Here is a 27,072-nt window from a genome sequence, read left to right on the forward strand (position 1 = left end):
GCAAAACGTCTAAACTGTAAACAGATCCATTTGCAAAAGTTAGGCGGTATGTGGACCAAATGCAACGATGCTTCCAACCGTAGTGAGATGGTGCAAACAATGTGACCAAGGCCGCACAGATGAGTGTGATGTTCATAGAATGAACGCTTTCATGGCAGGTGTTGTCATCACTTAACACTTCCGGGCTGAGATTCCGTGGTCCATACATAGAACTCTTCCCTGACATTTCGCCTTCGACTGCGGAAGACATCCTCCGAGCACAACAGGCGAACTGCAACGAGAGAGCGAGTGAACGCGGTATATATAAGCCATCCAGAGGGCGCCGCTGTCAATCACATGACGTCGGCTGTGCTATGATCTCTGATATTGCCAGCTTTCTCAATTGAAAGTAATCGATTGTCACGCTGTTGCTGCAATGTTGACATCCATATCTTTTCCAGCTTAATGCCTTCATCTTTTCTATTAAAATTATTGCAGTGATTGGCAATCTCAATGGCATCTCTGTACATTCGCGCATAATAATGCGACGTCTTTGCTATGACGGTCGTCTCACTAAACTTTATTTCATGATTTTTTTTTTTTTTTGGTCATCAGTCTGGTTTGATGCGGCCCGCTACGAATTCCTTTCCTGTGCTAACCTCTTCATCTCAGAGTAGCACTTGAGACCTACTTCCTCAATTATTTGCTTGATGTATTCCAATCTCTGTCTTCCTCTACAGTTTTTGCCCTCTTCAGCTCCCTCTAATACGATGGAAGTCATTCCCTCATGTCTTAGCAGATGTCCTATCATCCTGTCCCTTCTCCTTATCAGTGTTTTCCACATATTCCTTTCCTCTCCGATTCTGCGTTGAACCTCCTCATTCCTTACCTTATCAGTCCACCTAATTTTCAACATTCGTCTATAGCACCACATCTCAAATGCTTCGATTCTCTTCTGTTCCGGTTTTCCCACAGTCCATGTTTCACTACCATACAATGCTGTACTCCAGACGTACATCCTCAGAAATTTCTTCCTCAAATTAAGGCCGGTATTTGATATTAGTAGACTTCTCTTGGCCAGAAATGCCTTTTTTGCCGTAGCAAGTCTGCTTTTGATGTCCTCCTTGCTCCGTCCGTCGTTGGTTATTTACTGCCTAGCTAGCGGAATTCCTTAACTTCATTGACTTCGTGACCATCAATCCTGAAGTTAAATTTCTCGCTGTTCTCATTTCTACTACTTCTCATTACCTTCGTCTTTCTCCGATTTACTCTCAAACCATACTGTGTACTCATTAGACTGTTCATTCCGTTCAGCAGATCATTTAATTCTTCTTCACTTTCACTCAGGATAGCAATGTCATCAGCGAATCGTATCATTGATATCCTTTCACCTCGTATTTTAATTCCACTCCTGAACCTTTCTTTTATTTCCATCATTGCTTCCTCGATGTACAGATTGAAGAGTAGGGGCGAAAGGCTACAGCCTTGTCTTACACCCTTCTTAATACGAGCACTTCGTTCTTGATCGTCCACTCTTATTATTCCCTCTTGGTTGTTGTACATATTGTATATGACCCGTCTCTCCCTATAGCTTATCCCTACTTTTTTCAGAATCTCGAACAGCTTGCACCATTTTATATTGTCGAACGCTTTTTCCAGGTCGACAAATCCTATGAAAGTGTCCTGATTTTTCTTTAGCCTTGCTTCCATTATTAGCCGTAACGTCAGAATTGCCTCCCTCGTCCCTTTTCTTTTCCTAAAGCCAAACTGATCGTCACCTAGCGCATTCTCAATTTTCTTTTCCATTTTTCTGTATATTATTCTTGTAAGCAGCTTCGATGCATGAGCTGTTAAGCTGATTGTGCGATAATTCTCGCACTTGTCAGCTCTTGCCGTCTTCGGAATTGTGTGGATGATGCTTTTCCGAAAGTCAGATGGTATATCGCCAGACTCATATATTCTACACACCAACGTGAATAGTCGTTTTGTTGCCACTTCCCCCAATGATTTTAGAAATCTATCCCTTCTGCCTTATCTGACCGTAAGTTTTCCAAAGCTCTTTTAAATTCCGATTCTAATACTGGATCCCCTATCTCTTCTAAATCGACTCCTGTTTCTTCTTCTATCACATCAGACAAATCTTCACCCTCATAGAGGCTTTCTATGTATTCTTTCCACCTATCTGCTCTCTCCTCTGCATTTAACAGTGGAATTCCCGTTGCACTCTTAATGTTACCACCGTTGCTTTTAATGTCACCAAAGGTTGTTTTGACTTTCCTGTATGCTGAGTCTGTCCTTCCGACAATCATATCATTTTCGATGTCCTCAAATTTTTCCTGCAGCCATTTCGTCTTAGCTTCCCTGCATTTCCTATTTATTTCATTCCTCAGCAACTTGTATTTCTGTATTCCTGATTTTCCCGGAACATGTTTGTACTTCCTCCTTTCATCAACCAACTGAAGTATTTCTTCTGTTACCCATGGTTTCTCCGCAGCTACCTTCTTTGTACCTATGCTTTCCTTCCCAACTTCTGTGATGACCCTTTTTAGAGACGTCCATTCCTCTTCAACTGTACTGCCTACTGCGCTATTCCTTATTGCTGTATCTATAGCGTTAGAGAACTTCAAACGTATCTCGTCATTCCTTAGTACGTCCGCATCCCACTTCTTTGCGTATTGATTCTTCCTGACTAGTGTCTTGAACTTAGCCTACTCTTCATCACTACTATATTGTGATCTGAGTCTATATCTGCTGCTGGGTACACCTTACAATCCAGTATCTGATTTCGGAATCTCTGTCTGACCGTGATGTAATCTAATTGAAATCTTCCCGTATCTCCCGGCCTTTTCCAAGTATACCTCCTCCTCTTGTGATTCTTGAACAGGGTATTCGCTATTACTAGCTGAAACTTGTTACAGAACTCAATCAGTCTTTCTCCTCTTTCATTCCTTGTCCCAAGCCCATATTCTCCTGTAACCTTTTCTTCTACTCCTTCCCCTACAACTGCATTCCAGTCGCCAATGACTATTAGATTTTCGTCCCCCTTTACATACTACATTACCCTTTCAATATCCTCATACACGTTCTCTATCTGTTCATCTTCAGCTTGCGACGTCGGCATGTATACCTGAACTATCGTTATCGGTGTTGGTCTGCTGTCGATTCTGATTAGAACAACCCGGTCACTGAACTGTTCACAGTAACACACCCTCTGCCCTACCTTCCTATTCATAACGAATCCTACACCTGTTATACCATTTTCTGCTGCTGTTGATATTACCGGATACTCATCTGACCAGAAATCCTTGTCTTCCTTCCACTTCACTTCACTGACCCCTACTATATCTAGATTGAGCCTTTGCATTTCCCTTTTCAGATTTTCTAGTTTCCCTACCACGTTCAAGCTTCTGACATTCCACGCCCCGACTCGTAGAACGTTATCATTTCGTTGATTATTCAATCTTTGTCTCATGGTAACCTCCCCCTTGGCAGTCCCCTCCCGGAGATCCGAATGGGGGACTATTCCGGAATCTTTTGCCAATGGAGAGATCATCATGACAATTCTTCAATTACAGGCCACATGTCCTGTGGATACACGTTACGTGTCTTTAATGCAGTGGTTTCCATTGCCTTCTGCATCCTCATGTCGTTGATCATTGCTGATTCTTCCGCCTTTAGGGGCAATTTCCCAACCCTAGGACAAGAGAGTGCCCTGAACCTCTATCCGCTCCTCCGCCCTCTTTGAAAAGGCCGTTGGCAGAATGAGGCTGACTTCTTATACCGGAAGTCTTCGGCCGCCAATGCTGATTGTTTATCAAAATTTAGGCAGTGGGGGGGATCGAACCCGGGACCGAAAACGTTTTGATGATGAATCAAAGACGCTACCCCTAGACCGCGGGTCATGATCACCTTGCTGAAACACATGTTCCATATAGCCGATTTATCAATATGTCCCAGACGGGTGCTGATGCTTCTTTTTGTTGTGCCTGTATAGACCTTTCCACAACTGTACGGAATTTTATAGACACCTGGTGTAGCTAGAGGATGTCGTTTATCTTTTAAAGATCTTAATCATTCTTTTTTTTATTTTCGTGGTGGGTCTGAAAACAGTTTCCACATCGTACTTGCGTAAGATTTTTCCAATGCTGTCAGTGACCTTACTGATAAATGGTAAGAACACTTTCCCCTTGGGTTGGTGTCGATCCTCGTCCGTCCTGGTTGTCAGTCTAGGGCGTAGTGCACGATCTATCTCTCTGTTGGAATACCAATTCTTCTTGAAGGTCTAAGGTGTTCAATCTCATCATCCAAGTGAGCTGGTTCACATATTTTGTGCGCCCTGTCAATGTTTTAATACTCCTCTTTTATGTCTTGGGTGGTGGTTAGAATCTTTCTGCAGATTACTTTCAATTGAGAAAGTTGGCAATATCAGAGATCATAGCACAGCCCACGTCATGTGATTGACAGCGGCACCCTCTGGATGGCTTATATATACGGAGTCCATTCGCGCTCTCGTTGCAGTTCGCCGATTGTCCTCTGAGGACGCCTTCCGCAGTCGAAGGCGAAACGTCAGGGGAGAGATCTATGTATGGATCACGGCATCTCAGCCCGGAAGTGTTAAGTGATGAGTGTGATGTCCGTTTGGAAGAACTACAGACGACAACATCCAGACATGAAATCTTCTCGGGTGATCAGCCGAGTAAAGGCGTCGTCTTCTCGCAACGTTTCGAAGGGTTTCGTACCCATCATCGTCAAGCTTGAAGATGATGGGTACGAAACCCTTCGAAACGTTGCGAGAAGACGACGCCTTTACTCGGCTGATCACCCGAGAAGATTTCACGAATGGAATACGCCGAGAAAGTCTCAAATCACATTTAACATCCAGACAATTCAGGTACTGGTTCGCAGCAATCGCAGATTTTTCATTCATGAGGAAGTTCACAAAGCAGTTCTGGAACGTCTTCGCCACCAAGTGGCGGATTTCCGTCGTCGAAGAGTTGAAAAATTGGCAGAAATTCCTGGCCGATGTTTAGAGAGACCTAATGACTATGTTCAAAAATAGTGTCACGTATCTGTGTCTCTTGTCAGCGTAATGCAGCATTCAATTAAACTTACTTGGCCTGCAATAACAATGTCCATCTTACTTAATGAAGTTATCTCGTATTTATTAAAAGGACTCCCGCTCCCGTTGGGGAGGATGTGATACTACACTCTTACGGTAGTAGTCCACACAAACTTGAGTGAGGGAAGGATGATACTGATGTGATGGTCGATGGCAGCATGTCATGAGCTCACACAAATGCAGGATGATTTTCGATCGGTACCCCTGGGATGATAGAGGCTAGCACGAGTGGGGCGGCTGTAGGAATCTGGAACATTCTATAAAAATTTGGTACTGGAATACTTTAGTAAATAACTTTTGCTTAAGTTTGTCCTGCTACTGCACTCCAGGAACATAACTAACAAGAACTATATTTCTTGAGTAAAATGACTCATTAGCAAACATTAACTGGATTATACAACAAGCAAGACAACACAATTCCGGTATTACGCGCGTAATACATGCGCGAACCTAGCGAGGTGAAGGCTATTCTAATCTAACTTCGCCTAACGACCGGCAGCTGACTCGGCCGGTGCGATCCGCAAAAGGCCCTGTCCGTGCCATACGGTGGCGGTGCAAGCGCCAGCCGGTCCAGAGAGGTCGCAAGTGCTGGACCGCTGTCGATTATCGAAACCTCTAGCGTGGTGTCGAACGTTGACACCTCAGATACACCGTTGAAAACCATCAACGGCTGGTAGCTGAGCCTTATTTAAATGCTGCGCAGAAGTTTCTGGCGAAGCTAAGCTGGATTCTCGAAACTGTGCTTCAGTAATTTACTTCTGCATGTATAACCGAGTGCCGGTGTACACACAATGGAAAAAGTTCGTTTTGAAAACTTTTGATGAGAGCCTTCATCAAGATGACTACTGACTGTCTCTCGTTGTTTATGTACACTGCCTGACAAAACAAGTAGCATCCAGGACTCATAGCCAGTTGGTGACATACGTTCATCACGTACATAACACCAATGGGTATGTTAATGATTAGAGGAGCAGTTCTCTGCGACAGGTACAGCTGCCATCAGACAACATTAGTGTCGTTCGTGTTTTGTGTTGTTACTAATCCTGGCAGGGTGTATAAGCGGAGTGAACAGCACCTCATGTTGAAGGTTCACTGCAAAAGACACAGAGATGCCATATACTCGTATGAGACAGAATTATGAACACCTGACAGAGTATGAAAAGGGCCTCAGTGTGGGACTCGATTTTGCCAGCTGGTCGAATCCTCCAACAACCAGATTTGTGGGGCATTCGTGTGTGAGAGATATCCCGTGTTGGAAGCTTAGTAATGTGTTGTCAGCCATACTCCTGGTCAAGTTTCGGATAGACCACGTCTGACCACCACAAAGTAGGATCGCTATATTGTTCACCAAGCATATCGTAACGCCATCCTGCTACCAGTAATGGACTCACTGTAACATTCTGAATCATCATGCACCATTGGTAAGAGACTGTCAGTACAAGGACTAGGGAATTTACGTCCCACGCGTAGGCTGCCGTTTAATGCCACACACAATCAACTGCTTTTGCAGTGGTGCCGTAACCGGTAAGCGTTCACTACTGGTGAATGACGTCACATCGTGTTCTGCGACGAATTGCGGTTTGACGCTACCCAAGATGACCAACGTCGGCGAATATGGTGGTGAGCTGGCGAGAGTCCCATTCTACCAACGTTTTTCAAAAGGCACTGCCGTGATACTCATAGCATCATGATGTGGGCAGCCAGTTCATAGTGACTCAGGGGACTCTGATGTCATAATGGTGCATTGTGGATATCCTGCGTCCTTGTGTGTTGTCCCTCTTGCGACAATATCGTGGTGCCATTTTCAACACGACAGTGCTCGTCCATGTGTGTCACGTGTCTGTCAACTTATGTGATGTCCCCTTAGAAAAATTAATGAATGACTGTGCTTAAACTGACACACAATATTTTTTTAGCGCAACGCAATCTGACTTTCAATAATCCCTACAAAAGAATGGCCCTGACTAACTATACCTTTCACAAATCACTTACCTCACAAAAATCTTCGTTACTCAAGCTACTGCAATACAGCGAGCGCCACTACTGCCAGCTAAATAAAAGATTCAAACTACTGAAGGCACTAACTACCGATAGGCATAGTTAGCAAATGAAAGATTTTGATAGAGAAAAAACAATGTATTTACCTTAATATTGTTCAAAAGTCATAATATATATAGCAGTTCATGACATCCAGTCTTACAAATTTCAAAACTCCGCTATTTCTCTCCCCACATCCACCACTGCTGGCGGCTCACCTCCAACTGCGCACCGCTACGCGCTGTTAACAGCCAACTGCCCAACACTACAATGGCAAATTCCAACAATGCCACCCAGCCACAGACTGCACACAGCACAGCCAGTGATTTTCATACAGAGCGTTACGTGGCGTTACCATTAAAAAAAGCTAAACAGCCTACTTACAAACTGCCTGTGTGATACTGAAGTACTCCCATAGCCAACAAGACCTCCAGATCTGTCCCTGATGGAATACATTTGAGACCAGGTCAGACGTCAGTTCTGTCCCAATACCTAGGATATAAAGGACCGGTTGCGACAGCTGTGGTCCAGATTGCCGCGGGAGAAGCTACAACGATTTTATGATACCCTACCTCACCAAATTAATACATGCATCGAGGCTGGAGGATGTGCGTCGTCATGCTGATAAGTGGGCTCATACTACCAATTTCTTTATCAGTGTCACTCGATTTTGCACAGTAACCTACACTAATCAACCAGAACATTACGACCACTTACCTAATAGCCGGTATATCCACCTCTGGCACGGATAACACCGACGACGCATCGTGGCATGGAAACAATGAGGTGTTGGTCGCTCGATGGAAGGTGTTGGCACACACGTCACCTAATTCCCGTGAATTCCAGAGTGGGGGCGGTGAGTTCTGAAGCGATGTTGAATCGCAGTCCAGATGTATTCTATTGGGTTCAGATCTGGCGAGTTTCGGAAGCCAGCACATCAATTGGAACTCGCCACTGTGTTCCTCGAACCACACCATCACACTCTTGACCTTGTGACATGGCGCATTATCTTGCTGAAAAATGCCACTGCCGTCAGGATACATGATCGATATGAAGGGGTGTAGGTGGTCTGCAACCACTGCGCGATACTCCATGATGGCTTGCACGAGCTCCGTGTGAACCAAGGATGCCCACGTGAATGTTCCCCAGAGCGTAATGGAGCAGCCACCAGCTTGTCTCTGTCCTGCAGTACAGGTGTCAAAGAGCTGTTCCCATAGAAGAGTACGAACTCACACCTTCCCATCTACTTGATGAAGAACGTCCAGTGCCGATGGTCACGTGCCCGTTTCAGTCGTAGTCGCCAATGTCGTGGTGTTAACTCTGGGACATGCATGGGTCATCGGCTGCGGAGGCCCATCGTTGGGAGTGTTGTAGCAGCCCTTTTTCTGTTTTCGCTTTTCCGTATAATAGGTGAAAGTTTGGTTTTATTTCTGCCTCGTGATGACTGGGTGTTGTGTGCTGTCCTTAGGTTTGTTAGGTTTAAGTAGTTCTAAGTTCTAGGGGACTGATGACCATAGATGTTAAGTCTCATAGTGCTCAGAGCCATTTGAACCATTTTGATTTTATTTTTTACACATTGACTGTCATTGAAGGGTTTTACTTTTATTTAATATTGTCCCGGCTAAGTATCAGTTCGATTACTTTTAAAACCTAATGTTAAACGTGGGTCACTACACGTATAGTCTTCCCAACTTTGAGAGAAAAAACTTTAGTAGCTTCACTACCAATGTTTACAAACGACGATACTTTAACCTTTCGTTCAGTTGTTTTAGTTACGGATCGCTAATTTGTTCTTGGCATAACGTTTATTAATCTAAGTTAAATTAATGTTCAAGACTTGTATTATGTTTCAAATTAACAACATCAGTTTATTGACAAGAATTATTAATAAATAGGTTCACTCATACGATCTCATTCAAAGAAGTTCTTTAATTAGATGTCTAAGTAGGAATCCTGCTAGATGTTAGATAATGTCCTGTCACTTTCGGTAAATAAGTTATTTCTATTTAATATCCGCAAACTGTCATTAACTATAATCACTAGTCGCGTGAAGTTAAAGTTTCCCACTATCACAATTCAAAGTCCGAATCTGGTTTAAAGTCTCAATTCAGTCAGGCGTTCAAATATTCACACGAATTGAAATTAAATCCAAAGAGATTACTATTCACCTTCCCCTTTATCTAATCTGATAAATGTCCAAATTAAAGTCTTGAATTGACATTCCTCAAAAACAATCTCGTCACGATCTATTCTTGATCCCCGTTTGATAAAGTCCCAATTGTTGTTCTCTAAAGCTGTACGTCCTAAATAACTTCCGAACTAGAACAGACTAGAGACTGGAGTATCGTAATTACAACGTATGGCTATTTATACTTTAATAAACACTATCTTTGGTGTCCCAGACCTACGTTCTATGACTATAATATTGATTTTCTTACGTATTGGAATAACTAATATTTTAATATTTTCTACTTTTTCCCCCCTTCCCATGTCTCTAAAATTTATAATTAAATTTTCCTTTTCTTTTCTTTTGCTTTCTGTACTAGATATTTCCCTCTATTTGTTTTTTATTTATTTTTCGTAATTACTACTTGTGGAGGGACTTGGGTCATTTTGTGAATTGATATTTTAAGGACATGGGAGCTAATTTGGGAGCTATTTGTGTTTTTTCAACACCGAGAGGCGCTGTAGGTGTTACAGTGTTCTGTGTGTATTCACACATACTTGTGCTCTGCCCAGCATTAACGTCTGATGTTAGTTCCGCCACAGTTTGCCGTATACCCGTTTTACCAGTCTGCCCAGCCTACGACGCCCAACATTTGTAATGACGGGTGACGACCCAATTTCATATCTTGATATCGTTTCATCTTGGTTTCGCCACGTGTTGAAGACACTCCCACGTCACTCCTCGAACATCCGGCAAGTGCAGCTTCCGAAATGCTCTTGCCGAGCCTTCTAATTATCACAGTCTGGCCTCAGTCAAACTCAAATAGATTGCTTGTCTTCCACACCACGCTCAATGGTATTACATGCACTGTGCATGTGTCTGAACAGTCGGGCGACGCAGCTGTCTCCTGGCCGGGTTTCTATCGTTAGTAGGTCGTGTCGTATTTTTTGCTGCCGCTCGACAAATTTGCAACGGCCACTGCACTTCAGCCACCAATTTTGGAAACATGCCGACAGGAGTTAAGGAAAGTCCGCCTACTAATTTTAATTTCTGCTTAGTGTGACGGATACATGTGGGCGAGTTAAACGAGTAGCATCCGACAGCACACACGCTGTATTGATTGCTACAAGAACACAAGCTAGCAGTGTACCGTTCTATGGGAACTTTTGCTGGCATCCACTGGAATCATTACTGTTAAAAGAACGCCAGGCTACGTAAGTCCAATAAGTCCGTGGCAGGAGACCAAAACGCCGTTGTGTCATTGCCGTTCCTCTGGCGTTATTCATACTGTACAACGTAACTTGGCCATTATCGATAATTAAACCGTAATTGTACACTGACATATTTGGCTTAGTAATGTCATAGCTTTCATAACTACTAAAATGCATCCATAATCATCAAGAACAAGACTGTGCTCATTTGGGGAACACAGAATGACGATGCGAGAGCCGCTCTGCTCGACCAACATGGGGAATTGGGGTCTCCTTCCGGCCTAAGCGGACGTTCTCAGAGATTGTTGTGCCATGAAATACAAACGTCTCCTGCTGAAATATCACCAGCCGAGCGCACCTTGGACTCAGTAACACCTGTTTATTTGGCAGATAATGGCAATGCGAAGTTTTGGAAAACGCTTGTTTGAATACAAACGGAAAATAAATAAATCAGTTTTTGTCGCGGTCAAATGCTATGGTGCTTTTATTCAAGGGATCACTTTGTAGTAGCTGAAGATATTTAACAATGTCGATTATTTATAAGTTTCATAAAGTGTAACTGTCTTCTTTTAGTTTAACACCAATTCTATTACAGAGGTGTAGACGTTCGTATAGGTTGAACCTGCATGCAAAACTAAAATTTTCAACGATGTCTGCAAATTAGCTGTGTTAAATTATTGTGTTACGCGTAGACTGAAAGGTTGATTTATCTGTTGCAGCTCTGGAATTTATTCCAGCGCCAGGTGTATTCTACACGCCTCCACTACCAATCGTTTTCAAGGCAGACCATCCCTTTCTCTTCTACATACTGGATCAAAAGACGAGGGTGGTGCTCTTCGCCGGACGCATATCCGATCCCTCACATTAAGAAGCTCACTCTGGTTCAGTATTAATACCTTGTCCACTGAGTCCGCGTCAGGTTTCTGCAACTCATCGATTTTTTTCTGATAACTGTGCTCAGGACGATCTATCAGCTTATCATAAATTTATGTAACCTTGCATTGTATTCAAGAAAAATTATAGTTCAGTTCAACACTGTTTCGAGGCTCAGAATAAAGGGGAATGATCAATGGGAGTATCTTGTTAAAATTTTTCACCATATTTGTAAGACAACAAAATACCGGCCGATCAAAAAGTCAGTATAAATTTGAAAACTTAATAAACCACGGAATAATGTAGATAGAGAGGTAAAAATTGACACACATGCTTGGAATGACATGGCGTTTTATTAGAACAAGAAAAAACATTGTTCACAAAATGTCCGACAGATGGCGCTGGACAGCACAACGTCAGTGACTACGCATCACAAACGTGTATAAAAGGAGCTGTAATGAGAGAGAGAATCTCCATGATGATCACCCCTTCCCTGACACCCTTAGTAAGGCCAATCACTTTGCCTCCTACCTCTCCGATGTGTTTTCCATCCCCGATGATCCCCAGTTCGATTACTCCCTCTTCCCGGATATCCGCGATCGAACTGACATCTCTGTCCCTCTTCTCGCTCCTTGTTTCCAGTACTTGGACAACACTGCACACACGGAACTCAATGCCCCTATCACTACCCAGGATCTCATTGCTACACTCCGCACGAAATGCAACACCGCTCCTGCTCACGATCGTGTCACCTACCGTCACCTTCGTGAAGCTCCTGTCTCTTCCTCTCCACCCTGGCCAGGCTCTATAATGTAGTCCTGTCCACTGGTTACTACCCTGACCTGTGGAAACCTCCCGTATCCTGATGTTCCTTAAACCTGGCAAACCGCCGTCCGCCGTCTCCTCCTACCGTCCCATCAGCCTTACCTCGGTCTTCAGCAAGGTCCTGGAATCTATCCTCACCCGCCGCATCCACCAGCATCTCCGCCAGCACCTCCTCCTTCCCATTACCCAGTGTGGCTTTCGGCCGTCCTTCTCTTCCGACGACCTTCTCCTTCACCTCACTCATATCCTTGCCGAACAGCTCAATTCCCGTCGCTCCGCAATCTTCCTCTCCCTGGATCTCGAACGCGCTTATGACCGCGTATGGCATTGCGGTCTCCTCTTCAAGCTCCAAACCTTCGCCCTTCCCATTAACTACGTCCGTCTGATCGGCTCCTTTCTCTCCCGCTGTCCTTCCTATGTTGCCATCCATAACACGGATTCCTACACCTTTTTTCCCTCCGCCAGTGTGCCCCAAGGCTCCGTCCTCTCCCTCCTTCTGCACCTTTTGTATACGGCGGACATGCTGCCGCCGTCACCCCCCGTCCACCTTCTCCAGTTTGCCGATGACACCGCCTTCCTTGCCCTTGCCCCCACCCTGCAGCGCTCCCAACACCTTCTCCAATCCCATCTTGACCGGTTCACTGCTTGGTGCAACCAGTGGTTGCTCAAGGTCAATCCCTTCAAAACCCAGACGATCATTGTAGGCAAAACCACCCCTTCCTTCCGCCTCCTTGATTTCTATCTCACCATCTATGGCCGTCCTATCGCCCTCGCTCCCACCCTTAAGTACCTTGGCGTCACCCTCGACCGTCGCCTCTCCTGGACTCCCCATCTCCGGACTATCCAAGCCAAGGCATGCTCCCGACTCCCTCAAGCTCCTTTCCGGCCGTACGTGGGGTCTGGACCCCTCCACAATCCCCCACACCTATAAATCCCTCATCCGCCCTATCCTTTGTTACGCCCATCCGGCCTGGATCTCCGCCCCCCCCCCTACCTTTTATAAATCCCTCCAAATCCTTGAACGCCATGCTCTCTGCCTCGCCTATTGCATCCGTCTCCCCTCCCCCACGTGGATCTTGTATGATCTCATCCCCTTCCCCCACCTCCTCCTTTTCCTTGAAAGGATCCGGATCCTGTACACCTCCCGCAAACTCGATCCTCCTCACCCGCTTGTCTCACCCATCCTCTCCCAGCCCCGCCCACTGCCACGCCTGTATTCCCACGTCCCACCCGGTCTCCATCTCTCCACCCTCCTCACCCTCTCCCAAGGTGGCTTCCGCCAGCTCCCCCTCCCTGATGATGTCCTCCTCCCCTCCATCTACCCCTCCTATCAACTTTGATCCTCCCCCCCCCACATCCTGTGTCCTTTCCATTAGTCACCCTCCCTCCCTTCTCTTTCCTTTTTCCCCATCCCCTCCCTCCTTCCCTCTTCCCCCGGGCTTCCGCTCCCCCTATTTCCCCTGCCCCTGGCATCTGCTCTCCCCTCTCCCTCTCCCACCCCCCCTCCTCCTCTCTTGGCAGGTCCCCGGACTCGTACACGGATAGTGAACATTCGCGTGCCGGAGATCAACGCCTCGTGTTCTGTGTGTGCCGTCTTTTGTGCTTAAGTGGTTCAGTGTTATTCGTTTTGTGCACCTTCGTTCACGTGTGACAATTTTCGTTTCTGTCTGTGTCCAAGTGTCTGAACAATTTTATCTTGTTGTCTCCGTCTATATGTCCACCATGAATTTTCTCTAAATGTCCTCATTTGTATACCTGTGTTTCTCTGCGGCCAAAGAGCGGCGTCGTATGCTGCTGCAGGCCTGCCTGTACTACAAGTTTCAAAATAACAAAAAGGAAGGAAAAAAAAGAGAGAGAGAATCAGATGCGCCAGCAATCGCAGCATTTTGACGTTACCTGAAAAGGCGCTTTTAGTGAAACTGTTTTATCAGAATGGGGAATGTGCTAGTTCAGCGTTACGTTCCTATCGCCATAGGAAGGGGATTAGAACGGGTAAAGGTCCGTTGACAAATGCAGCTGTGGCGAGAATGATTTCGAAGTTCCAAGCCACGGGGTTGTTTAGACGATAGACCCCGTAGTGGTCGACCGAGCACAAGGCGTAATGCTGCTGAGACAGTTCAGGAAGAAATGGAGACTGTAGCGGGTTCGTCTATGCACAGAGAAGTCAGCGCTCGTACAGTCGCACGTCGCACCGGCATTCCATACACTACTGTTTGGTTGGCACTGGGGCGTAACCTCCGATGCTATCGGTACAGAATCCATGGGCATCATGAACTGTTACCTGGCGATTTAGTGAAGTGGAGGGCATTTGCGGTGTGGGCGTTTCAAAAGATGGCGGAAGATGAGCATTGGTTGAGTAACGTGTTGTGGACCGACGAAGCTCATTTCACGCTCCGAGGGTCTGTCAACGCCCACAACTGCAGAATTTGGGCTACCGAAAATAATCCTAGAACTGTCGTGGAAATTCCATTGCACGACGAGAAAGTCACGGTATGGGTTGGATTTACCACATCTACCGTTATCGGGCCTTTTTCTTCGAGGAAATGCGTGATTCTGGTTTTGTAACTGCTACCCTGACGGGTAAGAGGTACGCCGATATGTTACAGAATCGCATCACCCCCAGCCTGGCTGATAAACACCTGCTGGAACGTGCGATGTTTATGCTAGACGCGTGAAAGAGCTCTTGCGCGCGTCGTTTGATGATCGCGTGCTCAGCCGCCACATTCGTCATGCTTGGCCTCCCAGGTCCCCAGACCTCAGTCCGTGTGATTATTGACTTTGGGTTTACCTGAAGTCGCAAGTATATCGTGATCGACCGACGTCTCTAGGGATGCTGAAAGACAACATCCGACGCCAATGCCTCACGATAACTCCGGACATGCTTTACAGTGCTGTTCACATTATTCCTCTACTACAGCTATTGTTGAGGGATGATGGTGGACATAATGAGCATTTCCTGTAAAGAACATCATCTTTGCTTTGTATTACTTTGTTATGCTAATAATTGCTAGTCTGATCCGATGAAGCGCCATCTGTCGGACATTTTTTGAACTTTTGTATTTTTTCGGTTCTAATAAAACCCCATGTCATTCCAAGCATGTGTGTGAATTTGTACCTCTCTATATACATTATTCCATGATTTATTCAGTTTTCAAATTTATACTGACTTTTTGATCACCTGGTACAATGAAAAGCCTAGTGTATTCAAGTATATCACACTTTATGGCGTCCATGTGTACAGGTGAATGTACGTCAGCAGACAAGCCCCTTTCACGAGGTTCCACTTCGCACCATCTTCTTGTTGGTGACAATGCATGAGGTTTCTGTATGTACAGGCGGCGGACCAAAATATGGAAACACCATAAGCACAACACATTACCTTGCCTAAGGTGGTGTAGATAGACCTTTGGCATTTGAACCAACTTCCAGTCGTCACGGAATGGATGCATACAGAGCCTGTAAGGCTTTTAAGGTAATCTTATGCCATTTTTCCAGCAAAACAGTGACTAGTTCAGTTGTTGGAGAGTGACGGCGATAACGCACATTTCTCTCCAAAGCAGACCACAAGGGCTCAGTAATATTGAGATCTGGCAACTGTGATGACCAGGAAAGAGGCGACAGTTAATCCTGATGCTCACAAAACTAGACCTGGATTATGGGAGCTGTGCGATCAGGGGTAGTGTTGCCTTGTCCAGATCATCACCATTGGGGAAAAAACACTCTACCAGGGGTTGGACGGTCACATAATCCTTAGCAGTAATGCTACCTTGCATAGTAGCCATGGGGATCGTGGAATACTGCGATATAGCTGTCCCAGTCAGCACCAAAACCACGCCACGATTCACTCTTGGGTCGTAAACTCGGCCGAATCTGGAAATAGTGTGAAGCAATACTCGTCTGACCAAATGACGTCCTTCCATTGTGCCGCAGTCCAGATTTGAAGAGTTCGGCACCACGTTTTCCTGTTATGGGGATTTGCGTCACTGATGAGTGGTTTTGAAATTGGAGATCGCTCTGAAATTCCCTGCTACAGGAGCCCCCTTCGTGTTTTTTGGAGCTGGAACTGAGTGCGATGGTTAGTTCTGGAGTGGCTTTTAAAGCTGTCGTCGTCTTACTTTCCGTCAAAATCCTCTTCAATGACCGTCCATAGCGATCACTCAACATGCACTTTCGTCCGCGCTGTGACCTAGCGAACGATGTTTTTCTGCTGTAGTTGTATGAGACGCAAGTCTTCGCTACGGTGACTCTTGACACTAGAAACACTTTGCCTCCCTCGGTTACGGGAGCACCCACTGCCCGGGCACCAATAATCCGCCCACGCTTGAATGCACTCAGCTCCGACCTAACGCACTCACACTGCACAGAACACTGTTGTGTCCACGGCAGACACTTGCAACGTACTGAGGACTCTGCACAGCTGCCGTTCGTTGTCAATTACAACAGCACAACCTGCTTACTTGGCTGGCATCTCCGTTTATATTCAAACATGCACTTCTCGCTGTTTTCCATATTCTTGTTCGACCTCTGTAACTAGAACACAGCAGTCTCCTAAGCTTGGAATGAGGTTTAGGAAGCAGCATAAGCGCGTGTGACAGAAATTGCTGCACCACGAAGATGACGTGCTAGAGACGCGAAATTTAACCGACATGAAGAAGATGCTGTGACATGCAAATGAATAGCTTTTCAGAGCATTCACACAAAGTCCTGACATGAGGTAAGTTTCCAACCGATTTCTCATACACAAACAGCAGTTGACTGGCGTTGCACGCTGACACGTTGTTGTGGTGCCTCGTGTAAGGAGGAGAAATGCGTACCATCACGTTTCCAAGTTTGATAAAGGTCGGCAGGAGCCTATCGCGATTTTGGTTTATCTTATCGCCACATTGCATTTCGCTTTCGTCGGGATCCAATGACTGTTAGCAGAATATGGAATCGGTGGGTTCAGGAGGGTAATACGGAACGCCGTGCTGAATCCCAACAACCTCGTATCACTAGCAGTCGAGATGACAGGCATCTTATCCGCATGGCTGTAACGGATCGTGCAGCCGCGTCTCGATTCCTGAGTCAAGAGACTGGGACGTTTGCAAGACAACAACCGTCTGCACGAACAGTTCGACGACGTTTGCAGCAGCATGGACTATATGCTCGGAGACCATGGCTGCGACACTGCATCACAGACAGGAGCGTCTGCGATGGTGTACTAAACGACGAACCTGGGTGCACGAAGGGCAAAACGTCATTTTTTCGGATGAATCCAAGTTCTCTTTACAGCATCATGATGGTCGCATCCGTGTTTGACGACATCGCGGTGAACGCTCTTTGGAACCGTGTATTCGTCATCGCCATACTGGCGTATCACCCGGCGTGATGGTGTGGGGTGCCATTGGTTACACGTCTCGGTCACCTCTTGTTCGCATTGACGGCACGTTGAACAGTGGACGTTACATTTCAGACGTGTTACGACCCGTGGCTCTACCCTTCATTCGATCCCTGCGAAACCCTAGATTTCAGCAGGATAATGCACGACCGCATGTTCCAGCTCCTGTGATGGCCTTTATGGATACAGAAAATGTTCGACTGCTGCCCTTGGCCAGCACATTCTCCAGATCTCTCACCAATTGAAAACTTCTGGTCAATGGTGGACAAGCAACTGGCTCGTCACAATACCCCAGTCACTACTCTTGATGAACTGTGGTATCGTGTTGAAGCTGCATGGGCAGCTGTATCGTGTTGAAGCTGCATGGGTAGCTGTACCTGTACACGCCATCCAAGCTCTGTTTGACTCAATGCCCAGGCGTATCAAGGCCGTTATTACGGCCAGAGGTGGTTGTTCTGGGTACTGATTACTCAGGATCTATGCACCCAACTAGCGTGAAAATGTAATCACATGTCAGTTCTAGTATAATATATTTGTCCAATGAATACCCGTTTATCATCTGCATTTCTTCTTGGTGTAGCAATTTCAATGGCCAGTAGTTTACATTGCAACTAAGTAATGATGCTACAGTTTACGAGACCGCCATTTGGAGGAAGTTGCGTACATGTTGTTTAAGAAACACAAAAAAGCTGTTGGTAATGCAGTTTAATTGTAAGCTCGAAATTGTGATTAAAAGTGTTTGAGTCTGACTGTATGACTGAATCGTGATGCACAGTGAAAACGTTCGTTTCCACAAATTTTAAATGAAGCCTTTGATTCTGGTGACTACTTGCAAAAGGAAGGAAGATTAGAGTTTAACGTCCCGTCGATAGCCCATTGTTTATGTACCGGAGGTTTGTTATCTTTTAATTATAGGAACACTGGTGTGTGGGACACTAGAAATACTAGAAGAGCTTTGATATGTGGGCAGAAAAATAAGTGACTTTGGCCGAAGTGCAGAGGATATAACATGCAAGCTGGATATAACAAGAAACATTTTTCTGAAGAAAGTAATTTGTTAACAACTTACAAAAATTTGAGTGTTTTGAATTCCTTTATGAAGCTATTTATCTGGAGTGTAGGCTTGTATGGGAGTAAACTTGGAAGATAGACAGTCTAGACAAGAAAAGACTGGTAGCTTTTGAAATGCGGTATTACAGGAAAATGCTGAAGATTAGATGCGTGGCCAGCCGGTGTGGCCGTGCGGTTCAACGCGCTTCAGTCTGGAACTGCGTGACCGCTACGGTCGCAGGTTCGAATCCTGCCTCGGGCATGGATGTGTGTGATGTCCTTAGGTTAGTTAGGTTTAAGTAGTTCTAAGTTCTAGGCGACTGATGACCACAGATGTTAAGTCCCATAGTGCTCAGAGCAATTTGAACCATTAAATGCGTGTATAGAACAACTATCGAGGAAATACTGAATAGCATTGGGAAAGCAAAGAAATTCGTTTCACAACTTGACTGAAAACAGGAGTTAGTTGACAGGACACTTGTTGAGGAATCGGAGAATCAAATTTCTAATGGAACTGAGAGGATGAGGCTAAAACTGCAGTCGGAGATGCAGGTTTGTAAGCCCGTTGGTTGTAAGTTATATTAGTTATGAAGGCATGAAGAGGATCCCACAGGACAGCCTAACTGAAGACCACAGTTCTTATAAAATATATCTCTTAGCCCGTCTTTTTTTCAGTTATTTTTTAGATCTGAGCACGTTCGTACAGAATGAAAGCGGCTTGCATAGGAAAACGAAAGATTTGGAGCCATGAGTGAAAACAAGCTGTGATGATTTATTGCGTAAGGCGCAATCTGAAACGCCTATTTATCTGTTGCAGCCGTTGTCGTTACATTACCACCATCGCCTGTACGCCGGACACCTCCGCCTCCAATAGTTTTCAAGGCAAACCATCCCTTCCTGTTCTTCATATTGGATCAAAAGACGAGGGCAGTGCTCTTCGCGGGACGCATCTCCGATCCTCCATCATAAGAAGGCTGCTCTGGTTCAACGTCATGAGTTTGCCTGCTGCTGAAACCTAAATTCTCTGTGCTTCTAATATATTTCTGACAATTGCACTCAATATGATGTATCATACAGTCAGAAATTTATGTAACCTTGAATTTTATTTTAGATAACGTACTTAAGTACAACATTGTATCAAACCTCGTAATAAAGAGAGAGTAGCAAAACATCTTATGGAATCTTGTTAAGGTAATAGCATTCCCTAAAGAGTAAGAAACTCTGCTCTTAAATTCAATCTAGTATTCTGCACCTTACACTGAGATGATGACAGTCATTGGATACCTCCTAATACCGCGTGGGGCCTCTTTTTCCCCGGCGCAGTGCAACAATTCGACATGTCATGGACTCAACAAGTGTTGGAGGTCCCCTGCGGAAATATTGAGACATGCTATTCTATAGCCGTCCATAATGACGAAACTGTTGCAGTGCAGGGCTTTGTGCAGATTACTTCCCATGAATGTTCGATGGGATTCATGTCGAGCGATCTCAGTGACCACGTCATTAACTCGAATTGTCCAGAAGGTTCTTCAAACTGATCGCTAAGAATTGTGGTCCGATGACATGCGCATTGTCATCCATAAAAGTTCCATCGTTGTTTGGGAACACGACGTCCATGCATGGCTGCAAATGGTCCCCAAGTTGTCAAATATCCAGAGGACCCACTCCATTTCATACAAACACAGCGGACACCATTATGAAGTTACCACCTGCTTGCACAATGCCTTGTTGACAACATACACTCCTGGAAATGGAAAAAAGAACACATTGACACCGGTGTGTCAGACCCACCATACTTGCTCCGGACACTGCGAGAGGGCTGTACAAGCAATGATCACACGCACGGCACAGCGGACACACCAGGAACCGCGGTGTTGGCCGTCGAATGGCGCTAGCTGCGCAGCATTTGTGCACCGCCGCCGTCAGTGTCAGCCAGTTTGCCGTGGCATACGGAGCTCCATCGCAGTCTTTAACACTGGTAGCATGCCGCGACAGTGTGGACGTGAACCGTATGTGCAGTTGACGGACTTTGAGCGAGGGCGTATAGTGGGCATGCGGGAGGCCGGGTGAACGTACCGCTCAACACGTGGGGCGTGAGGTCTCCACAGTACATCGATGTTGTCGCCAGTGGTCGGCGGAAGGTGCACGTGCACGTCGACCTGGGACCGGACCGCAGCGACGCACGGATGCACGCCAAGACCGTAGGATCATACGCAGTGCCGTAGGGGACCGCACCGCCACTTCCCAACAAATTAGGGACACTGTTGCTCCTGGGGTATCGGCGAGGACCATTCGCAACCGTCTCCATGAAGCTGGGCTACGGTCCCGCACGCCGTTAGGCCGTCTTCCGCTCACGCCCCAACATCGTGCAGCCCGCCTCCAGTGGTGTCGCGACAGGCGTGAATGGAGGGACGAATGGAGACGTGTCGTCTTCAGCGATGAGAGTCGCTTCTGCCTTGGTGCCAATGATGGTCGTATGCGTGTTTGGCGCCGTGCAGGTGAGCGCCACAATCAGGACTGCATACGAGCGAGGCACACAGGGCCAACATCCGGCATCATGGTGTGGGGAGCGATCTCCTACACTGGCCGTACACCACTGGTGATCGTCGAGGGGACACTGAATAGTGCACGGTACATCCAAACCGTCATCGAACCCATCGTTCTACCATTCCTAGACCGGCAAGGGAACTTGCTGTTCCAACAGGACAATGCACGTCCGCATGTATCCCGTGCCACCCAACGTGCTCTAGAAGGTGTAAGTCAACTACCCTGGCCAGCAAGATCTCCGGATCTGTCCCCCATTGAGCATGTTTGGGACTGGATGAAGCGTCGTCTCACGCGGTCTGCACGTCCAGCACGAACGCTGGTTTTAGCCGGCCGAAGTGGCCGTGCGGTTAAAGGCGCTGCAGTCTGGAACCGCAAGACCGCTCCGGTCGCAGGTTCGAATCCTGCCTCGGGCATGGATGTTTGTGATGTCCTTAGGTTAGTTAGGTTTAACTAGTTCTTAGTTCTAGGGGACTAATGACCTCCGCAGTTGAGTCCCATAGTGCTCAGAGCCATCGTTCCACGAACGCTGGTCCAACTGAGGCGCCAGGTGGAAATGGCATGGCAAGCCGTTCCACAGGACTACATCCAGCATCTCTACGATCGTCTCCATGGGAGAATAGCAGCCTGCATTGCCGCGAAAGGTGGATATACACTGTAGCCGGCCGAAGTGGCCGTGCGGTTAAAGGCGCTGCAGTCTGGAACCGCAAGACCGCTACGGTCGCAGGTTCGAATCCTGCCTCGGGCATGGATGTTTGTGATGTCCTTAGGTTAGTTAGGTTTAACTAGTTCTAGGTTCTAGGGGACTAATGACCTCAGCAGTTGAGTCCCATAGTGCTCAGAGCCATTTTTTTATACACTGTACTAGTGCCGACATTGTGCATGCTCTGTTGCCTGTGTCTATGTGCCTGTGGTTCTGTCAGTGTGATCATGTGATGTACCTGACCCCAGGAATGTGTCAATAAAGTTTCCCCTTCCTGGGACAATGAATTCACGGTGTTCTTATTTCAATTTCCAGGAGTGTAGATCTATGGCTTCGTGGGGACTGCGGCACACTCGAACCCTGCCATCAGTTCTTACCAAGTGAAATCGGGACTCATTTAATCAGGCCACAGTTTTCCAATTCTCAATGGTCCAACCGATATGGTCACGAGTTCAGGACAGACACTGCTGGCGTTGTTGTGCTGTTAGTAGAGGCACTCGCGTCGGTCGTCTCCTGCCATAGCCCATTAATGCCATATTTCGCTGCACTGTCCTAACGGATATGTTCGCCGTACGTCTGATTTCTGCTGTTATTTCGTGTAGTGATGCTTGTCTGTTAGCACTGACAACTCTACGCAAACGCCGCTTCTCTCGGGAGTTAAGTGAAGGCCGTTGGCCACTACATTGTCCGTGGTGACAGGTACGGGGGACAGGCAAAATAATGTGAACAGTGGTAGTACTGGGACGGTTGTGTTTGACGGTCAACAATGCAGGTAAGGCACGTGTCGCGCTGGACTGTGCGTGTTCAGTACGGACTAGGCATTGGGTACAGGTTGTTTACGAGTAGTGTACACTTCGTATTTGCATTCCGAGGTCGAGATCGACGTGCAATGAAAGACATAACAGAGTTCCAAAGAGGGCAGCTTGTGGGGGTTCCTATTAGCTGGAGCATCAGTAACCAAGACAGCCAACTTATTGAACGTTCCAAGAGCAATTGTTTCAACAGTCATGACAGCCTACACAAAACATCATCGTGTAGACGTAACAGTCGGCATAAATCAAAACTAAATTGCAGAGATCGTCGTACGCTAACACAAATTGTGTCAAAACAACACAAAACTACGACTGCAGAGCTCAATAGCCATTTTCGAGACCCGAACCTATCGACACTGTCCACCGAGAACTAAATAAAGCGAATATTCAAGGACGAGCTGCTATATCGAAACCGTAAGTGATGACAGCCAACGCGAAGAAGCCTAAAACATGGAGTTAGGAGCATAAATCCTGAACGGCTCATCAATAAAAACACGTCGTATGGTCCGTCGAGTCAGTGTTTTCGTTATTCCGAACATTAAGCCGAGTTTACGTCGGGAGACCGCCAAAAGAAGCCCACAATCCTGGTTGCTTGATTCCAACGGCTACGTATGGAGGTGGAAGTGTGATGGTGTGGGCAGCCACATCATGGTATTCTGCGGGTCCCATCATTACTCTCAGTAGCCGTGTAACAGCCAACGATTACGTGAGCATTTTAGGTGATCATTTGCACCACCCATTCGCACAGCCAGGGCACAATCCCTGTACTTGGACATTATCAAACTCTTCTGGTCGGTAATGGAGTGCATACTCCGCAGCAGATTTCCACCTCCCTCGTCACTACAGGAGTGAGAAGAGTTTCTGATCGAAGAGTGGCGCAACAGTCCACTGGGGACTATACAATCATTATGTGCCAGTATTCCAAGAAGAATGGCAGCTGTATTATGGGAAAATGGAGATCCAACCCCTTATTAATAAATCGTCCCCAAGTAAGTTCAGGTGTTTACATTTTTTTTTTTTTTTTTGCCTATCCCCAGTATTTCCTAAAAGGTGGTACTCTTGGCACACTGTTGACAGTATGGATCTTTGGAATACCGAATTCCATAACGATTTTTGAAATGGAATGTACCACCCTTGTACCTCCAACCAGCGTTCAGCGTTCGAAGTCTGTTAATTTCAAGCGTGCGGCCATAATCACATCGGAAACATTTTCACATGAATCACCTCTGCAAATGAACTGCCACTTTATGCCTCGTGCAGACGATGCTGCCGCCACTTGTATACGCGCATATCGCTAACCCACGTTTTTTGTTACTTCGGTGTATGTCAGACATCGCCTACGGGTGAAAATACAACAGCAGGTAGGTACGTCTAACCAGATTCCACCTTACGCGTTCTTGTGGGTGTTAGTAATGCCTGTGTTTTACTATGTATGCTAGGTGCACATCAGCCTAAGAAGCTTGGACTGAGATTTATAGAAATTACTAAGATCTTCTGAAAACATGATTAGAAAACGGTATTCGTAATTAAATTATTTAAGTGGATAAAGGTAGCTAGACAGGAGTTTTCATGCATTCATCATACATCATCCGATGAAGAAATGCGCTGCTAGACAGAGAGTTTTCATGTATTCATCATACATCATCTGATGAAGAAATGTGCTATAATAATCAGTTCTTGATCAACTAAACTATTTAATTTTTGCGTGCAAGGTCTTCCGTTGTACAGTGTTCTTCTGGAGCACGCTACAAATTAATTACAAAATTTTACTTCTTATATGAACTCATCAGACCTAAGCGGAAATTGTCGCAATTGCAGAACACTATCTCAGGAAGGTGGCATGTTCTTCCTGCGCACACATCTGGAGTCTCTAGTCGAAATTCCACATCTTACTTGGCAAGTATTCCCCTGCTACACGTTATTTCCCCTCAACATCAGCTAGGGTGCACCAGATGGCGGCCAGGAGTTGAACAGAACTTTCTTCTCCGCCCACAGCTCACACCTTTACAGAAAAGCTCCGCTAGGAGGGGGCGACTCAGCGCTGTTTCTAATGCGATCTACATCTACATCTACATCTATACTCCGCGAGCCACCTTACGGTGTGTGGCGGAGGGTACTTATTGTACCACTATCTGATCCCCCCTTCCCTGTTCCATTCACGAATTGTGCGTGGGAAGAACGACTGCTTGTAAGTCTCCGTCTGCGATGAACCAGAAAATCGCTTATGTCAGAAAACAGCAGGGGAAGGCAGTAGAAACATTCCACTCTAAGTGTACAAAACTCGTATTAACAAATGGGAGGCTTGTACTGATGTGGAACAGTATCCCACCGACTGGTCAACCTCTTCGCTCCAAGCACGGTGGCAGAGACAACTTAATTAAATGGATGCACCAAAAATTTGGAGCGAAAGAAACTGACTTTCTCGTGCTGTTCAGGTGCTGCCACGGCGTCTCGTGCTTTGACGTGTGTACAGAAAAGGCAAACCTGCCGTACTCAGTTGTTCTCAGTGGACGGCAGAAGTGGAAATCCTTGTCTCTTCCTTCATTGAGGACAGACCTTAACTCTAGCTAAGGAAAGCACTGAGCGCGCCGCAGTCGCACTTCCATCAAATTGCTCAATTCTCCTGCGATGACATGATAAGACTCTGACGACCTACTGCCACAAACAGCAACTAGTGACCGTTCTGGGAGCGCACCTTCCCAGTCAGAAAAACGCTTATATTTCCTCCGAAGCAAATATGTCCTGTGAATAAAACAACCACGAAATGGTGGCAGAGAAATGAAATAATATTGCGTAGCCATGTTAGGCCTTCATCCCTCTTTCAACAAAGAACAAAAACCTCTGAAAATTGCAATATTCGTTCATCACCTGGCTTAGCCATCCCAGAAAGTAACTAACTCAGCCAGCTAAGGACTTTGCAACCTCCCCCTTCCTAATCGGTCTATTGGATTGCGATATAAATGACCTTGATCTCCTTTGCCTAATGAAATTTTACAGTGAGTAAGGTTGTCGTTATGGAAGGCGAATTATACCCGTTAGTAGGAGGAAAGGGTACCACAACCCCTACTGAATGAACAATCTATTATAAACCAAATTTAAATACTGATAACAATTTTGAAACGTGTGGAATTTAGTGCAATTGCTCACGAACGGCACAGGGGGAAAAGGATGCCACCTAGTATTTAAAAGGAAAAATTCTGATTAGCAAAAGAAAAAAAAGGATAATTTAACCGCCGCCAACCCACTAGAGCTCCAGAACCCTAAGAAAGTTAATGGCAAAGAAATTTAAGCATATAATAACTGGTATGGCAACAGAAGGTTATCACGTTTTTCCATAACACAACAGTTCACGAGAAAATAAATGAATTAGAAAGCAACTCAGTTTGCAGTTACTTATCCTGAAATACTAAATTCTGAAAACAAAGTTAAATGAAGTTGCTGGTTAAATAAACGGCTGACTGTAACCGAAATTTAAAAGATATCTTTCGGTAACCTCAGCCTAACGTAAAGCAAAAATTGGAGAACGACTAGATACTTTTAATTATTAATAGACTGGATTGGATTTAGTTTAAGCAAATGAGCAACTAATTTCCTTTTAACATAAGAACAGTAAATATATACCAAGCCAGCAGAAGTCACTCGCTAAGCTAAATACAGAAAAAATGAAATTGCGCACCCTTAATTTGGGTTGTATCTTCAGTTATTAGTTTTGCCAACGAAAACGTTACTTTAAGTAAGTGAAGTTAACAATCAAAATTGCAAATTAGTTAAACATCTTTTATGAAATACATGACTCAACAGTTACTGAGGCAGCAAAATTTAGACTGAAACTTGTCATTACCAAACAAACAAAACAGACAGTAAAGAGTTAATCAGTTTTCATATTTTTACGTGGCAAAAATACGGAGTCAGCCATAGTAGAATTCACAAAAGTAGTACTTGATTCTTTTGATAAAGATGACTGTGTCACAGACATGTTTTTGGATCTTTCTAAGGCATCTGATACAGTCGACCATAAGATTCTATTAAATAAATTAGAAGCGTTAGGAATAAGAGGGGTAGCTAATGAGAGGTTTCAATCATACATAGCAGGTAGAATAGAAAGAGTAGAGATAACACATACTTCAAATAGATCCAAACATTTAGTAAAACACTTAGCGGAACCAAAATACATTAATATAGGTGTTCTGCAAGGTAGCATATTAGGACCAATACTATTCCTGATATACATCAATTACTAATGCCATGAACTTCAGTTTTAAGAGGAAAAATGACAATGTTAAATGAAATGTAGATGGCACCTCTGTAGACTGTGTAACAAATGCAAAATTTCTAGGAATGAATATTGATTCGCAGTTGAAGTAGTGTGATCATA

The 27,072-nt window shown here is 45.5% G+C and overlaps 1 protein-coding gene across 1 annotated transcript in view; it reads left to right on the forward strand.

Annotated features, from left to right (window-relative positions):
• The window catches only part of LOC124595103 (serpin B8-like), a 52,408-nt gene extending 32,621 nt beyond the window's left edge, over positions 1-19,787 (forward strand). The window contains exon 4 of the mRNA XM_047133699.1: positions 19,456-19,787. Within this exon, the coding sequence (XP_046989655.1) occupies positions 19,456-19,607 (152 nt within the window). The 3' untranslated portion in view covers positions 19,608-19,787. The remainder of the gene's footprint in view (positions 1-19,455) is intronic.
• Positions 19,788-27,072: the final 7,285 nt, after the last annotated feature.

The sequence above is a fragment of the Schistocerca americana genome, chromosome 2 (genome assembly GCF_021461395.2).
Source record: "Schistocerca americana isolate TAMUIC-IGC-003095 chromosome 2, iqSchAmer2.1, whole genome shotgun sequence".
NCBI lineage: Eukaryota > Metazoa > Arthropoda > Insecta > Orthoptera > Acrididae > Schistocerca > Schistocerca americana.